At 42.6% G+C, this 18,650-nt stretch overlaps 1 protein-coding gene across 10 annotated transcripts in view; it reads right to left on the reverse strand.

Annotated features, from left to right (window-relative positions):
- Sorbs1 (sorbin and SH3 domain containing 1) overlaps nucleotides 1-18,650 on the reverse strand; it is a 226,129-nt gene that overhangs the window by 121,921 nt on the left and 85,558 nt on the right. For 3 of the 10 annotated variants that reach the window (XM_021633052.2, XM_060389188.1, XM_060389186.1), the window contains exon 1: nucleotides 1,036-1,189. The exons of 4 other annotated variants lie outside the window; for them this stretch is intronic. In XM_021633052.2, the coding sequence (XP_021488727.1) occupies nucleotides 1,036-1,087 (52 nt within the window). In that variant the 5' untranslated portion in view covers nucleotides 1,088-1,189. Of the gene's footprint in view, nucleotides 1-1,035; nucleotides 1,227-18,650 lie in introns of those variants that run through there. 3 more of the 10 variants (XM_060389137.1, XM_060389176.1, XM_021633053.2) reach the window with 3 other exon arrangements.

An 18,650-nucleotide genomic window follows, 5' to 3' on the forward strand; every position in this document is an offset into this window, starting at 1 on the left:
TAAGCATACTCCCTAAGTCTCATTCTGCTACTGCTGCCCATAGGGAGCCCCTCCCCCGTGCCCAATTGCTTTGATGGCTGACAAGAAAATTACAAGGAAATGAAAGATGTTGACAATCCTGCAGAACTCAAAAAGGATAAGTAGAAAAACCACAAACAGAGCAAACTCACCAACCAAAACAGAACAAAAGCTGACAGAGTTAGAGACACTAGAGGATCTTTTTTAAGCTAGTAAATGTCAAAGACATTGGCTCTTAACCCCAAATGATCCAGTCTTCCTAACTCACACCTTATCCAAACATAAGAAATTGGACAAAACTGGGTGTGTGGCACACATCTGTAATCCCAGTATTTGGAGAACAGAAATAGGAAAAATCAGAAGCACAAGGTCATTCCTAACTACATACCAAGTACAATTGCCAGCAGCCTGGGCCACATGTGACCCCACCAGTGTACAAGCATGAGGATCTGAGTCTAGATCCCCAGGAGGCACATAAAAGCCAGGTGTGCCCATGCATGCCTACAACCCCAGGGCCACAGACATGAAGATTCCTGGTGCTTGCCATTTAATATGTCCAAACAGTGGGTGATGCATTCTCAAAAGGTGAAAGATCCTTCCTCAAAAGCAAGGTGGAGATGGCCAAAGAAGGCTCAGTGCCTAAGGGCACTCGCTGCTTTTCCAGACAATCTGAGTTCAGTTTCAAGTCACATGGCTCACAACCTCACAACCGTCTGCAACTCCACCTCCTGGACATTTGACACCTCTGGACTCCACAGGCACCTGAGGTCATGTATGCATACTTACATAGGTCAAACACACCTATATATAGTTTCAAAATAATAAATAAATTGTAAAAGATATAAGGTGTAGAAAGAATAAAGATACCAGATGCCAGCCTCTAGCTTAGATACACACACACACACACACACACACACACACACACACACACGGGTAGAGGGGAGGCACAAAGACAGAGACAGAGAGACAGAGAAAGAAACTACACACTCAAAAACTACTGGATGAGCAGAACTCTACCTTCTGTAGTTAGTTTCAGAAAACAGCAGAGGTGGGAGACCGAGCTCGTCATTAAAAGAGCAATTAACTTCTTCACATCAACTCTAGCCAACAGAGAAACTTTCTAAGTGCTTCACATTGGCTCCACTGTAAACCTTCATGTCTCCATACGCCAAATGAGTAAAACAGCACTAAGATCCCTGTTGCCAGGACTTAGGGGCATTGTCCATGCAACACACTGCTGGGTACACAGGAAGTGCTTTATAAATGACAGCATGTTGACATGATTGGTTTATTTTCTTCTGCTGTCTCCCTCTAACTCCAAAAGTAGAAGAGAGTTGGAGATGAGTGGAAATTCTGGTTAATGAAATGGTTCTTTAGTCACTGTTTAACTGTACCAGCAACCCTCTGGGTCCAGCATGAAGAAGGAAAAACCAATGCCAGGAATGAAGGCTTTTTTGCCTTAGGCAGAGAATATTTAACTCAGACCTTGTGGTGACTCCACCCTGTACCAACATTTGTACCGGATTTCTGCAGGTTAAAAGGCAGCAAAGTCCTTGGCCATCTGTGACAAAAGTTGATCAGGATTCAATGGAGCTGGGAGGAACAGCCAGTCAATATGGTCTATTTTCAGGAAGGTTTTATATGGCCAAAGGACTCTGAGCATCTTAGAATTTTAGGTTCCCGAAAGTTGTACCTCTGTACACAATGTGAGCACCTTCTACAACTCACAGGAAATTAATCAATCAATCGATTTTTTTTTAACAAAGAATTTCAAGAGTTATGAATGTAATGTGCCTTAAAGTCCTGATCCACATGCTGAGATAAGAAAATGCTCTTTCAGGGTCTGGGGAGATGGTTCAGTAGCTATCCTGTTTGTCTGCTCACTCAAAGTGAGTACCTGATTTGGGATGCCTAGAACCCACATAAAGCAGACAGGACAGTATACATCTGAAAGACCAGCGCTCCTACAGGGAGGGAAGAGGCAGAGGCAGGAAAATACAGAAGTGAGCAACAAAAGACCTCAACTCAAAAGAGGTAGGAGTTGTTCTCCCATCTCCACGTGTGCCACAGCACATGTGTACCCACACTGACATACATCAACATACTATACATACATACATCATACATATATCATCGCCCCAAAGAACATGAATCACACTACACACACCCCTGAAATGTGAAAGCTCCCAGTCGGCCGAGCACTCTCCATAGAGCAAGGATGCCTGCAACGCTATGTCGTGGCCAGGCTGCTTGTGGATGCTGGGCTTCCTGACACAGGCACCCGCGCCTGAGTGCACCGCTGGCTGTTCTGAACCACACAGCCACTGCCATAGTTCCTGAACTGCTGTCTAAGTTTCACTGTGACATTCGCTTCTCGCCATAAAAACAAACAAACCTAAAATAAAAACCTAACGTTCAAATAAAAATCTGTAAGTGCAAGCATACCTGAACATAAAATCTTATATATAAGTAAGTACTAAGGGAATAGATGACTCTTTCCTCTTTGTGAAAAAGCCAAGTAAACATTAACTCAGGAAAACCAACAACCAATTGCCCTCTGGTGCTTTCATTCAAAACATTTTGCTGCCTAAATCCCAGCTCTTGGGAGTGGGAGGCAGAAATCGGGGCCTCAACATCATCCTCAGCTACACTGAAGCTAGTCTGGGCTACATGAGATCCTAGATCAAAACACAAACAAACAAAAACTTCGGTGGGTTTGGGGTTTGTTGCTGTTGTTGTTTAATTTGTTTTGGAACTACATGTGATAATGTTCAAATTCATAGTATATCTTGTTTATTTAGAACAAACCATCGAAAATTTTAACTGAGGGCATTTTTAAGAAGTGAGAGACGTGGGGAAGGGTAAAGGTCCTCTATAAGAACTCCGATTCCCTTTTTGTAAGTATGCAGCGAAATTCCTTCTGAAGAATGTAACTGTAGCTCTCGTGTTGAGTTCCAGTCTGCTCACAGGGAGCCTCAGGACCTATGTGTGGACTTTTGGTGAATACATCACATCCCTTGAGGAAATCCAGCTTCAGATGCCTATAATTGTGGACTTCCTTCTGGTTTATGCAAAACAGTGCAAAACCAAGTTCTTCTATTAATACGTAAAGATTATAATGGGGGGTCTAGAACATGCCTAAAGCACTCACTACAAGCAGAAATGAAAAACTCTCAGAATGGTAAGGAAGCACTTGAAGTTCCCATATGCCAAAGCAACAGCTCTATCGTCTACCCAGCAAACTCAAATTCAATTCGGAGAATCAGGGAGGATGGGACCTTGGGTAAATGGAAATCCAGAATGACAATGCAAGCTGACTTACAGGCTTGCTTAACTGTTTACAGTAGGCAAAGTACTAAAAAATCCCAAGGACTCCAGAAGGCAAATTATTGTGGTTTAAAATGTATTCCTGCTTTGCTGATGGTTACCCCAAATCTAAAAAGGAGCAGAGCAGGGAGGCTACGGATTGTACCCTAGACCCTGTTCTCCGGGGAGATGGCTGGGAAGGCTTCTTCCTGGAGCAACCCAGCCACTGGCAATTACTTACTTTACAGGAAAAAGTGTCAGAGTCCTTCCAGCGAGGGAAACCCTTGTTTGGCCACTCAACTCAGCAAGCTCATTAAATTCCTAACGACCAGCTGCCGGAAGGCAAAGGGCATCCCAGCTGGAGCTCTGGAAATTCCTAGCTAAGAAAATAAATAGAGTGCCTGGGTCATGGGAACTCAGATCTCGGGACTGTAGGCTACTGTCAGAAAGATAAGGCTGTCATCCTTACATGTTGCCCTCCTAGCTAAGGAGCTGAGAAGCAGAAATGTCATCTGGCAAGACACAGAGGATGTGTTGGAGGCTCCTACTGCTGCTCCCCTCCGCCCACTGTCATTAAAGAGGATTAAATCGATAGAGAAGGACAGAGTGGGTGGGAGGGGGAAAAAGACAAGGGAAACAAGGAATGAGAAGTGAATCAATGTTTATCCTGGCCCAGAAAATACTTATGAGGGCAGGGGTGGAGACCAATTATTAAATTATTAATTTACTGATGTGTATTTACTGGTTTTTATTGATATGTACTTACATGGTGATGAGTTACATAAAGAGAACTTATAGATTTTGGCCACACTGTCTGTCTCTTCTTCCTTCTTTCCTTCCTTCCTTTCTTCCTTCCTTCCTTCCTTCCTTCCTTCCTTCCTTCCTTATCTTCTCCTCCCGCCCCCACCAACCCCCAGCCCCAGACAAGGTTTCTCCCTGTAGCCCAGTCTGTCCTGGAACTCTCTCTGTAGAGGAGGCTGGCCTCAAACTCACAGAGATCCACCTGCTTATGCCCCGAGTGCTAAGATTAAAGGCCTGATACTTATCAAACTACTCACGAATCAAGGTTATAAGTTTCATTTAAACCTTATTTCATTCATTTCCTGTTAGTAAAATCTACATATGTGATACAATGAAATTATAGGACTCGGGGTGCAGTTTGACAGTGCAGGGCTTGCTTAGCATGCACAGGGTCCTGGCTCCATCCCAAAACAGACAAACCAACCAACAAACACCTACCACTCAAACTGGGCATAATGGCTCACATACATAATCCCAGCATTCAGGACAAGAGGCAGAAAGACAACATGTTCAAATCCAGCCTGAACTACATGATGAGATCCTGGCTTTAAAGTGGGACTAAGTTTTCATTTATACACAGATATGCCATCTGAAATTCTTTTTTGTTTTTGGATTTTTTTTTTGTTTGGTTTGTTTTTGGTTTGTTGTTGTTTTGAGTCAAAGATAAAGTGACTATTTCTCTAATAGCCAAATCCTGGTTTCCTTTTGTTGTTTCTTAAAAACCAAAGAGAACAAATAAATAAATTAACTCACCCCAATAATATTTTTACACAAAACATGACCAGTCTCAAATCTTCCTTTTAGACTTTGATTTCACCACAAAAGTGATGCTTCGTGTTAAGTATGGGGATGAAAGACACTAGTGAAGCCATCATTCTCCTCACCAGAGAGCTGGATAGTGGCTTAACTTTATGCCCATATGCATTACATTACCTTGTTTTTTAATTCATCAGTGGTCATGAACCTTGCTGAAACACTGGACCTCTCTCTCCGACCCTCCCCCCAAAGTCAGTAATCCGCTCTGCATTTGCTGTTTTACAAATTCACAAGTATCTTAATAATAAACAAGTTCTCAATACAAGTCTTCTAGACAGTAAAACTGCACTTTAAATTGCTATTTGGTGAATTACGAAATTCAGAAAAACAGCAGTAACAGTTTTCAAAAGCATTCTAACTGTGCCCTTCCACTAAATTTTTAAGTTATACTTTAAAAATCAACTTCATTGCTCAAATTGAAAAGTTTCAGATCTCATTCATATATTAGTAAAAATCATGGGCTCAAAATACATCAGCTCTGCTCTCAATTTTTCGGCATAAATTTGAACTCTATATTAAAAAAAATTTTTCCAACTGGAAAACAACTTAATCTGCATCTCTTGCTGATATACCACAGGGGGTCTGCCGGGAAACTGCTCACACTGAGGCTGGGAGAAGCATGGCTGGAAAACACTTGTAGGATCTGTTCCCAGTTGACTGGGGAGCCCCATGCGGCCCTGCAATCTCCACCCCTGGCACACGCAGTTTTTAGGCTCTTTTGCTAAGAAACGCTGATCAACAGAACCAATTACATATAACACAAGCATTCAATGTCCGTGCCCAAACCCAAGCCATCACAGAGCTGGAGACGCAAAGGAATTTGTTCCATCGATCTGAATGGTATTCATAATTTGTACTGATTGCATCAGGCTTTCCGTTAAGCAGGGCAACGGTTTTTTTTCCTTCTCCTGCAAAATGTTCACAGCGAATAAAACAATGTGTGAATGCAGCTCCATGCACAGGGCTTGCCAGTCGTGACTGCCATCCCATCTGCACACAGCCTGGCACTGGGTTGCAAAGGAGAAATTCAGTAAAAGCACATGCATTTCTTATCTCAACATGTCCCAGCTAGATGTTTGGGAAAGCAAAGAATACAAATCGGCCCTAAGTATGAGGCCATTTCACATCATAATTCATAGTGGCCAAAACTTTTAAAATGTTGACACAACATAAAAAGCCAATGTTATGCTTTTTCATTAAAGTATTGCTAACTCTCCATTTATACCCGTCCATGTAATCCTATCATACCCAGCATAAGGGCTAAATTTCATACTGCATCAAACACCTTTCTCAATCAGCTTGAGACCTTCATACAATGTATTATGATGGTATCCACCCAGCCTCCCCTAACTCCTCACAGATCCACCCACTTTCCTACTCACCCAATTTGGTGTCCTTGGTTGTTTTTTTGTTTGTTTGTTTTGGTTTGGTTTTTTGTTTGTTTGTTTGTTTTTAAACCATTGATTTCTATTTGCCCTGCCCAGATACTCTTGGATGTGTGGCCATCCACTGGAGTGTGGTAAACCTGCCAGTGGCCAGGGATACTCTTAATGAAAAGATTGTCTCTTCCTTCTCCATCAGCCATCAAGTACCAACAGCCCAGCTCTGCCTAGGACATCATGCCTACCTCCCTTACTCATTGCATCAAACTCTTAAAACTACCTTCTCCAGTTGTTTTCACAAAACATAGTGCCATCATTCAACAACAGAGGTTCTTTTGGCAAAGACATTAAAACCAACAAAAAAATTAAAGTGATTGTTCAAATATTTTACTTTTTTAAATTTTCAAATAGGTTTTATTTTTTTATGCACTGCAGAAACTACAAAAGGAATGGATATAAGCACACATAAATGTTTGAAAATGAAATCCACAGTGTCACTTTTCCCACACAGCTCATAGGATTTTGCTTTAATTTTTGTTACATTATCTGGCTGTGATAATTATGTATAGTATTTCCTCTTAAATATTTCTTTCTTGCTATGAAAGTTTTGAAGTAAAGTTCTAATGGCGCATGTTTTCTTTTGTTCTTTCTTAGTTAAGTTTTCCCAACCTCAGAAATTTCTGTCTATTTTTCAGACAAGGCTCCACTTTGTAGCTCTGGATGCCCTAGAAACTTGCCTCTGTGGACCAGGTTGCCCCCAGAAAAATCTTAAGAGCAATTTTCCAGAAACATCACTTCACTCCTTGATGAACCTACCTGACACAGACTTCTGCAAAATTCTATGTGGAAACTCCTCACTCACACCTATCTGCAACACAGAACGCTTCCTCTTTGGTGTGGGAGGGGTAGTCTCAAGTTCCACTTCTCAGGTCTTTTAAACTATCCAAATCTGCTGTATTTAATTTATTTCTAGTGGAGGGAAACCCTATTGTTACCATCAAAAGCTAGGCACACTTCAAAGACCGTCTTATTAATCCTGATAACTGTTTGATGGAAGAACTGTCACCATCAATTAGGAAAAGGGAGTGATGAGTTCTTGGGGACACTACTCCCATCAGAAACTGTGAAGTACTGTGTCTAAACTTCATCTCAGAGACCTTCAGCCAGTCATTCCTTGAACTCCAAGGTTAAGCTTTGCACTGCATTTTGGATCCTTCTACTTCAGAGTCCTTTCTGGGGCATCTGCTTTAATGGTGAATTGAAGAATGTTATAAAGAAACTACTCAGCACATTTACACAGTTCCTAGGAGTCTCTGAGGGGCACCACGCCCTGTCCTCCCAGGATCACTTGCTGTCCTTGACAGGCCTACCGTCTAAGGTTCAGAGGCCTTAATGGCAAGCTGCTGCTATTTATTTTTAAAACCATGTGGTGCCCTCTGAGAGTGATGAAAGAAGCTTCTAACGAAGCCTGTGAGCAGCCCTAAGCGAGCCCTGCCATCCAGGAAGTGAAATGAGGCCTGGTGAAGGCCTCTTCACACTGGGTGCTTCGAGGCCCTTTACAGCACAGATTCTAAAATGGGAAACATGGGGAGCTCCAAATGAACACATCAGTTGAAAGCAAAAATTCTTAAAATAAATAAATAATACGTGAAATAAAGAAACTAAAATATATGAGTTTAATCCCAGCACTCAGGAAGCAAAGACAGGCAGATCTTGGAGTTCAAGGCCAGCCTAGTCTACAAAGTGAGTTCCAGGACAGCAGGGGCTACATAGTGAAACCCTGTCTAAGAAAATAAAAAGGAAAATCAAAACAAAGAAAGCAAGACAAGAAAAGGAAGGAGGAAGAGAAGGAGGAAGGAAGGAAGGGAGGGAAGAAGGGAGAAGTAAAAATAAAAGTTTTGGGGAAACTGGAAATTTTTACAAACTCTGTTTAGTTACACCACTGGAGTTTCCTTCCAATACCAAGCACCCTTGAGTCCAGCTGTTTCCTCCTTTGACTTGGCTTTTGTCAACTCTGTGGCAGACATGTTCCCAGTTCCTGTTCTTTTTAGCTCTGGCAGAACCATTAGAATGGGGCTAGCAGGGGGTGGGGTCTTGGCCCACCTTGGGCCAAAGTCTTTAATGGAGGAAATTTTCTTTAGGTACTAGCAAGACACCAAGAGTAAACCAGGATGAAGTAAGTAGACAGGTCCAGACCGGTGCCTCATCAGAACTGTCCCCTTTCTATGGAACAGGGCCCTGCACAATGTTTCTTTCTTTTAAAAAGACAAGAAGATGCTTGGCATGCTGTGCTTTCCCCTCAGAGGCACACACAGTGATTAAGACTATAGAGCTGGGCAGTGGTGGCATGCACCTTTAATCCCAACAGCTGTACGTGGGTCTCTGAGTTCAAGGCCAGCCTCATCTACAGAGCAAGTTCTAGGACAGCAAGAGCTACACAGAAACCCTGTCTCAAAAACATAAATAAAATAAAATAAAATAAAATAAAATAAAAAGAATATAGGCTATGCCAGGTGTGGTGACATATGTCTTTAATCCCAGAATTTGGGAGGGAGAGGCACGCGGAAGGATGTCTGTGAGTTCCAGGCTAGCTTAGTCTACATAGTGATTTACAGGCCACATGGGGCTAATAGTGAGACCCTGTCTCAACACCCACTCACCATTACCACCCCCAAAAAAGAATACAGGTTATAGCCCATGAGATGGCTCATCAGGGGATGAGGTAGAAGCTGAAAATAGCAGAACTGGGGCTATAAAGAGTTTCCTAGTAGATTTGCTTAGGCGATATTGAATCACATGAAGTAGATCGCAGCTAAGGGAAAGCTACCTCCAAACCTCTGCAAAGATCAGTAAGCTAACCAGGCCTGCTAGAGATAAGCAAAACTTATGATGCTGGGCTACAAGCGTTTGTTGACCAAGACTGACCAGCCATGAGGCCCATCCCTGAAGAACATGGTTCTTAACAGGCACAGGATGGCAACCAAGAATAACTCCTGGCCTGCCATACAGCCCCAGGCCTTTTCTTGTGAAAAGCATAATTCTGCCAGAGGAGAAACGTGATCCCAGGTAACAACTATTCAAAATGAACAACACTGGTGTACTTAAGAAATAATTCTGGCACTGGCTTTGCTGTGTAAATATCCCATCTGCCCCAGCAGCCAGACTTGTGGTCTCGGGTCTCTGTTCAGATTGTTCAAACTAGAACCTGGGGCTGCGACCTAAAGTAGATTTAGGGGTGAAAGCATATGCAAAATGCACAAGCCTGAGGCGTACATAAGTTAGTGAAATCTATTTAAGGCTGGCTCTTCTCTGAGCATTAGCCTGGGCAAGCGCACTGAAGAGCTTTTGGGGAAGGCGTATCATTTCTATAACAGTAAAAGCATTTGCCACACACTCCTGAGTTCGATCCCCACTGGATCCCACCGTAAAAGTGTATCACACTTCTTGGAAGGTGTCCTCATGTACTATTATACACTCACACACACACACATCCTGGACACAAGCACATTCACAACCTCAGTAAAAATTAACTTTAAGCTTTAAAACTGTTTAAAAGAATATAGGCTCTAATTCAGGCATCAGCCCTACTACTTCCCAGTGCAGCCTTGGGGCAAATTAAATGTTTCTTCCTCTGGACAATGATATAAACTCAGCATTCATCTGCTGTGGTTCCTACAGCAGGGTTGGTTGGGATAATAGTAATAAAATACTTAGGGTATGAGTGCTTAAGAAATGCAGCTGTGGGGCTGGAGAGATGGCTCAACAGTTAAAAGCCCTGGGACCTGGGTTCAATTCCCAGGGCCCACATGGCACCCAGCACCCCTCCAAAGGCAGGGGTCTGACACACAGACATACATGCAGGCAAAAACCAATGCATATAAAATAAAAATAAACTGCGTTTTTTAAAATGCAGCTGTTACTTGGGTACTTGCTGTCTGCACCATTCAACCCCCACGTACATGACAGCGTCTACAGCATCTAGTCTTTCCTCAACAGAGGCATCCCTTTCTGAAGCAGCAGGGCTCGGGACTCTGCACATCCTGGTATTTTTCTCTGCTCACCGTAGAACTCTAGAACACTCAATATTTGCGATTTTGGATTTTCTAGCTAGACGGCACACTGGAAACTCTCAGGAGTAAGAGACACTTCTGTGGAACTACCTCAGTCATTACACAGTGACGCTATCCAATAAAAATCATAGCCAGGTTCAGAAACACATTTGAAACGGCCTCACTTGACATTTTCACTATATCAATGAAAAAGCAGTCCGGGTAAGGAAGGAGGAAACTGCCCACAAAGTCAGAGTAACTGTGGGACCTGTACAGGACAGAAACAAAGCTTCTCCATGCCCAGCTCTTCCCATCGACGCATGGGTCTCTAGTTTCAAACACAGCAAAAAACCCTGAGATTTTACCTTCGTGGTGGGGAGAATGGTACCCTTAAAAAGAACCAAAATTCTTTATTCACTGTAAATATTCTTTCTGAATTTTAACACAGTGCCTTGGGTGTAATAAAGGGGTAATAAATATGATGTTGATTTGATTTTACATGAAAAGGCAAATGATACTAGGAAATACTCTCTGAGTGAATAGCTTCTACATACAAACACCTGCTGCCCAAAAACAACTAGCAGAATATTCCAGATAAGGGAAGACCCTGGTGAACTTGGAAACCCAACATTTAAAGAATGAGAGCTAGAGTGAAATATGATAGCATCTTTTTCCTGGCTTTTTATGGGGTAAGAGGATTCTAGAGTATCACTGTGTACATTAGTGACTGCTCCCAAGCTGCCTCATAGATCCCAGATTTGTTAGAACTACCCGGGGTTCAAAGTTTCCATCTCTTTGCATCAGTCATTAATCCTTCCCTAAATTCTAATTTTTCAGAACTTGGTATCTGAATGAATCAAGTCAGTAAGCATTACAAATAAACACAGACACAAATCCTAACCAACTGACAAGCCACAAAGAGCAGGCCTCAGGGTTCATCTACAGAAGCCTGTGGACACAAAACAAATGGATTATGTTCACAGCCGCACATGTGACAGACATGATCCCCCACTGTGCAGACAGCATGACAACAGGGCAAACTCAACAACCAGTGACGGCCTTACTCATGAGAAACAAATGCAAGAAAGCACATACCACAGATTTCTAAAAAGAACAAATAAACAAAAACAAACAAACAAAACAAACCATCTCTTTCTAGGTGTGATCTGAGGTCAGGCAGGATCAGAAAACCCTGAACTCAAACTCCTTCCCATTCTATATTAGGTGTTTCAATCATCTCAAAAGTCAAAAAGTCAAATGTTAGAATGTCACACTCTTCAAACCGACACAGCTCATCATAAAGGAACTTAAAATCTCAATGTTCCCTTTCTTTCTTTCTTTTTTAATTTTTGAGACAGGGTCTCTCTATGTAGTCCTGGCTGTCCCAGAACTTGCTCTACAAATCAAGATGGTCACAAACTCACAGAGATCCATCCACTCGCTTCTGCCTCCCCAGTTGTGGGACCAAAGGCACTTGCCATCACACCCACCTAAGATCTGAATTTTCAAAGAAAGCTGCAGACATAGTCTTTGGAAAATCATCTACAGTATAATGGTTTTCCTCAACGAGTTCCCGGGTGAAGAAGAAAAGGGATGTACTTTGTGGAAGGTGTGCGGTTTAGGAGTGATGCTGTGGTACACCCGAGCCTCTTTCCCAGGGGTGCTTTTCAAGGAGCTATGGCTGTAGATGGTGATCAGAGGGACACCCCTTTCAATCACAGAGCCTTTGGAGCTCTTAATCAAGAGTAGTAAGATTTTACTAATCCAGGTTCATGATTGCAATCTTTTATGATGTTTACCTTATGTGAAAGAAATGCTGGGAGCAGGAGAAATAGTCTTCCCCAGGAAAGAGCTCCACAGTTGATTACCCCATACCAAATGGTAAGCCCTGAACATCAGACAGAGCAAGTTGCATTCATGATTCAGAAATGCATACATTACATACTTATATACACACACACACACATATATACACACACATATGTAACAATTTTTTAAAAAAGAGGTCATGAATTTGAAAAAGAGCAAGGAGGGGTATACAGACCAGCTTGGAAGAAGGAAAAGGAAGGGGGAAGTGATACAATTTGATAAGAAGGTTAACTGCAGTGGCTTCTGATGTTACTTAAACCCCACCAGAAGGCTGAAGCTTTTGTGCCTGAAAAACTAACTCTTTTAATGGTTTTGATGCCTTAGAAACAGGAAAAGTAAGTTCTTGTTTGTTTGAGAAACTAGGAAAGATTCCACTCTACGGCTAATTAGACCTGTCCCTCTGGAAACATTACTAACTTGTTCTTTCTGTTCCCGGCTTTTAGCTTGGGAGATCACTTCATATTTCTTTAATTATTTCATTGTATGTTACGGCTGTGAGTGTTTTGTGTGCATGTATGTCTGTGCATCACTTGTTTGCCTGGTGCCCACGGAGGCCACAAGTGAGTGTCGGATGCCCTGGAATTGCAGCTACAAATGGTTGTGAGCTGCCGCATGTGTGCTAGTAATAAAACCTAGGTCTTCTCCAAGAGTAGCCAGCGCTCTTACTAGCTAAGTCATCTCCTCCAGCCCGTACTTTACTTTTTTTTTAATTTTTAATGAATTTAAAATAAACTTTTAAAAACCTTCTGGAGCAATGACTGTTTAAAAAAAAAAAAAAAAGATTTAAGATGAAAGAATTCCACTGACCAGAATTCTTGATTTTTAAAAATTCCTATTTTTAGTCTCTGATTTGTGAGATGTCTTGAGCAGGTTAGTGGGGGACAAGGGTTATTTGACATTTAAGACCATTTAAAAAATACGCCTGTCTGTCTTTCCAAAGAGCTGACTGAAGGTGCGGCAAGGTCGAGCCTTGATGGAGCCTGGGGAAAGCTAGAGTCTTCAGCACTCTGGGGTGAAGAACTGGCCCAACTTCAAAGCAGCAAGGCCAGGCTGGCTCCCCATGCACCCTGGGGTGGTAGAGGGCAAAGACCGGCTCTGCTCCTATCTGGGGCCTCAGACCTTGGTCTGCCCTTCAAAGTTTCCTGCTGCCTGAGAAAACATGAGAAATATTTCCATGAAGGGCCTGCTGTGTGGAAGCAACAGGAAATAAAGGTTTACTCCAGAGACTCCCTGAGGACGGCGAGGTGGGGGTCCATCTGACAATCACAATCTTCCAAACAACTTGTTATTTTTACCAGATGTTTTCAAAGGCAGGTCTTGTGCACAGTATCTGAGAGGTGTTTTTATCTTTTTATTTTTTTGGTATGGAAAGTATTTCACTGTGAGAAGTACTATAATTGAGTACTAAAAGCCAAGTCAAATTCAGACCCACACACCCCACAGAAGTACTACGAAAGTTTTCTTAGGGGTTAAGAGAAATGAAGTATACACATACTTTGGGACCTCACGGAGGAAGTAAAAACCAGTTCTTTAAAAGTCCAACCCCCATAGCCGCAAGATGGCTAAGCATGAAGGGTGCTTGCCACCAGGCCTGACGTCTGCAGTTTGATCTCCAGAGCCCACACAGTGGAAGGACAGAACTGACTCCAAGTTGTCTTCCAACCTCCACAGACAAGCACACATACACATAATAAATAATGTAAAAGGTAAAATTTCTCTTTAAAAAAAAAAAAAAGTTAATCTTTATCAACTCTAGCAAAGACCTGCTTGGACTAACAAGACTTCACTGGGCCAACATGGCCCAGTTCAAAACCACATCCCATAATGACCCCCTCTGCCGACTGTCTGCCCACCTCTTTCTCCAGTCAGCTGAGGCACTGCAGCATGAAGAGTGTGCCCTTTCATGCTATTCTACTCCCACTGCCAAACCCTCGCTGGATGGGCCACAGGTCTTAAACATTTTCCCTCCATCAACTCCCGGCCCCTGCAAGCTAAGCTGTCTCACCTGTGTCCTGAAGATATCCATCTCAAAACATGAGCTTCTACAAAGCCTCATCACACAGAGAAAAAAATGAAGGAGAAAGGTGCTCATGGCCTCAAGCATCCCAGCTATGAATGTGGCCCAACAAGGTCATATTGCAACGCCAAAATATCAGATGCCCAAAGCTACCTGCAGGCCCAACAGGACAGAGCACAAGCCTGACTCCTCTACTTCAGGTTTCCTTTCCTTATCTGTAAGGAGTGATGTCATCACACCTACCCTGGTTGTTATTATGACTGAATGTGGCACAGAGAAAGCCTTGGGTACAGAAAGACATAAAGCCCTGCGTCACCATCACCACTGTTGCTTTCCCCAACTCCTGCCCACACCCTTTAAAAATAGTTCCTTTATTAAAATCTCCTTAAATTACCTGACTTGAATGTACCATATGTTTCCTGCCAGGCCTCAGATAAGCTCAGTAAGTGGCATTTTCCTTTCCTCATCTTCCCCACCTCCTCCAAATGCACCATTTTCTTAAAAAGAAAAATAAATTTTTTTTTGCTTCTTTTGAAAAAATAAAACCTTGGAGCTGGAGAGATGGCTCAGTGGTTAAGAGTACTGGTTGCTCTTGCAGAGGAAAAGAGTTTGATTCTCAGTATCTACACAGTGGCTCACCACCATCCATAACTCTAGTTCCAAAAGATCTGATGTGCTCTTCTGACCTCCATAGGCATCAACAAGCATGCATATGGTACATACACATACATGCAAACAAAAAACTCACAAGTAAATCCAACACACACACACACACACACACACACACATTCATACACACACAAACACACTTTACTCTTTACTGTTTATTTACTGCCATCTGTTAAGTCTCAAATTCTGAACAAATGGCTGAGGTACATACTTCACATTATCAAAGCAGACCTGGCCACCTGGGTCTCCCAAAATCCCTCAGTCCCTTCCTGTTACAGGATATGGCTGGCATACCCTATCATACCCTATATAATCCAGCCACTTTGGTTACCTAGTCCTTTTAATCTACTCTTTACCCTCCTGGCCTTTTGGCCTTCTGGTCCCCTCGTTCTCCTCCCCACCCCATCCCTACCCCACTTCATATGGTCCAGCTCAGGATCACATTCACTTTGGACTCTCCCAGATGTGCCTGCTTCTGGCTGTCCCCTCTTCCCCCATGTCTACAATAAAACCTTCTCCTCCACCATACCTAAGAGCTGTCATGTCCTCTATTTTTATTTCTGTTTTTCATTCACATACCATCTCAATGTTCAACAACTCTGGAAACCTAGCTCACCCAAATTATAAACCCTGACATTGTGTCTTTACTGGAAGTCTCTTTCTCCATGAGTTATGCAAGGATCGAGGCATTCTTCAATCACTCCTTGCTAAGCCAGCATTTCTCAAAATACATCCCACAAAGCACTGTTCCCAGGGAAGTCAATAGGTATACAGCAAGGGAACTGTGGCAAGGTTATTCCACCCCACCTAGGGGACCTTCAAACACCATTAATGACACATCAAACGTCTGAAAAAAAAATTGTGCGATAAAGGATCTTGTTTAAGGTGGGCTCAATGGCACCCATATGCAGGGGGAGGGCAGGAACATCGCTTGCGCCCGGGAGTTCAAAACTAGTTTCAGCAACATAAGGGGACCATGTTTCACCCCTCATCCTCAACAACTCCTGCTTAAATTAACTAAAGCAGCATTTGATTTATGTTACCCAGAATTCCACATGCATTCCTACAAGTAGGACATCCATTAGCAACCCATACAACAAAGTACTCCACGGAGAGAGAAGAAAGAAAAACTATTTTCTCAAGGTCAGTCAGACAGTAATGGTGGAGTTGGCTGTACTACCAGGTCTCTGGGGCCCTGACCCTTGTTCTTCACTATAGTAGAAGTTCTCAAACTTTGACCTACAGTAGAATCACTCAAGCTTGTTACACAGCAAGCAGAAGAAATCAACAGACTTCCTAATTTAATGGTTATGATGTGTATTTCTAGCTAGTTTACTGCTACTAATGCAATACCCCGTGCAGCACTGAGACAGGGTTAATAGCAATTACCCTAAATAACAGAATTAGTGGGAAAGCCAAGATGTAACTGTAAAAGTGACAAGAGCTTCAACAACTCACAGCTCTACAGGAAACACTATATCTAATTACCAAACAAGTAGTCTGAAGTAAAAAAAGAAAACTTCCACAGCTGGACAGTGGGAACTGGGGTGGATCGTAAAAGACAGAGAGACCAGAGAAAAGAAAGAAAAGCCTCCAAGTGACTATAAGGTTTCGAAGGTGCCCAGGACTTCAGAGCCAGAAGGGCCTGGCCTGCTTGTCTTTGGAGAACGCCTGGTTCTTACATTTACATAAGGGTGTGACCACTATTTCAAAAATTCACAGCAAAACACTTACTACTAAATAGAGTAGCTATTATCCAAACAAGTGATTCTGAGGCCCTAGAAAAGGCCCCTCTGCTCCCTTTCTATCTATCCCTTCCCTTTCTCTACTCATCCCTTTGGCCTGACTATGATCCCATCCCTGCACCAAGCTATGCTGGCCACTGGGTCTGAAAAACAAACAGCATGTGCTGTTCTGGAGAAAAGCAAGACTAGTTAGCCAAAGCAGCCTTCCACAAGTGTCATTCTAATGAAGCACAGATGAAATGAAGTTACCATTCTCCTCCAACAGCATGATACTGGCAAAGGGGTTTCCAATGAGGTGGCATAGTCAAATGCCTCAAAGGGATAGGCAGGGTTGAACGTTCTCTCTGAAGAACTTCAGAGGTTACCACAAGGCACCATGTGCCCTTCCTTTTCACAGAGCTGCTGCTAGCCACTGCTCTCAAAGCAACACTGCTGACCTAAATAATGGCATTAGGAGATGCTATACCTCCCTCTAGTCACTCACTTGTAGGTACTCATTAAACTTTCCCTGACTCACTAATGGAGAGGCAACTGGTATGATGCAATTATGGTTGCTGCTGTTGTCACCATCCCAAATTAAGGCAAAGAAAGCATCCAGGGCATGACTCAGGAGGAGAATGAAGCTGACCACAGCCTCAGAGACTAAGGTCAAGGAGGTTACTCCCAGGAGACTGAGGCAAGGACAGGGTGAAAGGGGAATAGAAGAGAAACAGATGGTCCATGAGCACCTGCCACACACTGTCAGGTTCTTCATCTGTCTCCTCCTGTCATTGTCACCCATCTGTAAGGGGAGAACCAAATCTAAGAATATTAAGTGATTCTCCCAAGTCAAATACTTAACAAACAGCTCTAGCTCAGTCTGAATCCAAAACAGTGTTGTTTACTGCTCTAAGGCACAAGGCCCTTGAACTCACACTACCAAAGACAACTAAATCAGAGCAAGTTCACCTTCTAGACATTTCTAAAGATTCTACTTATAACCTAAAACATGCTGAAATCATTCAATAAATGCTGAATCACACATGCATACATGAGATATACGGGTATCTAATCTAAACATTTGATTATTATAAGGCTCTGACTTGCTCATAGGTGGGAAAGATCATTTATTAGGCATGCCTCTGAGGAGTGTGAAACCATGATTATGATGGCTTGAAATGCCACCTTCGCTTTTCTCTTTTAGGATGTTATACAAAAACATCAGCAAATGGGAGAGGATGAACATGAAATCTGAGTAAATCTAAGACACATATATAACCCACAGACACAATACTGTGTTACAACATCTAAAAGTCATGAAGGTCTGTTCAGGAACATGCAGAAGTTAAGTTCTTCTTAGGATACATGTGTCCCTACACTTGTCAATATGCCCGGCACTGGCCTGTATCAGTTTTATATACACTAGTGGAACTTTGTTTGTACTACAATATCCTTTAGTTATTCTTTGACAGTTTCATACCTGTAAACAATGCATTTTCATCATATGTATCCAAACTCCTTCCTCCCATTTCCTCCAAGCAACGCAAACACCCCAAAAAAACCCTTCCCATCCTCTCCGGTTTTGTTTTGGGACATTTGTTTAGTTGGGTTTGGTGTTTTGTTTTGTTTTGTTTTCTCCCTATGAGTGCAATTAGTATTGCCTAATGGAATGACTGGTATTGTTGTCTTGATCTTACACAGGTAACTATAAATATTTCTGAGTACAACGGCTCTGTCATGTCAAGAAGACACTTTTCGCAGCACTCTCCATGTCCCCCATCTGGTGCATATTCTTCCCAACTCCTCTTCAGTGATGTTCCTGAGCCTTGGAGGGGCAAGGTTAATACAGATGTACCAATCAGATCTGAGTACTCAATAGAGACTAGTGTTTTAATCATCATATCCTGACACCAAGATAAATATCCCTGTATCAATGGGGAAGCTCAGGCACAAAAAGATTAACCGTCTAAAACCATGTAGGGTAACAGTGACAGGAGAA

The sequence above is a fragment of the Meriones unguiculatus genome, chromosome 1 (genome assembly GCF_030254825.1).
Source record: "Meriones unguiculatus strain TT.TT164.6M chromosome 1, Bangor_MerUng_6.1, whole genome shotgun sequence".
Classification (NCBI taxonomy): Eukaryota; Metazoa; Chordata; class Mammalia; order Rodentia; family Muridae; genus Meriones; species Meriones unguiculatus.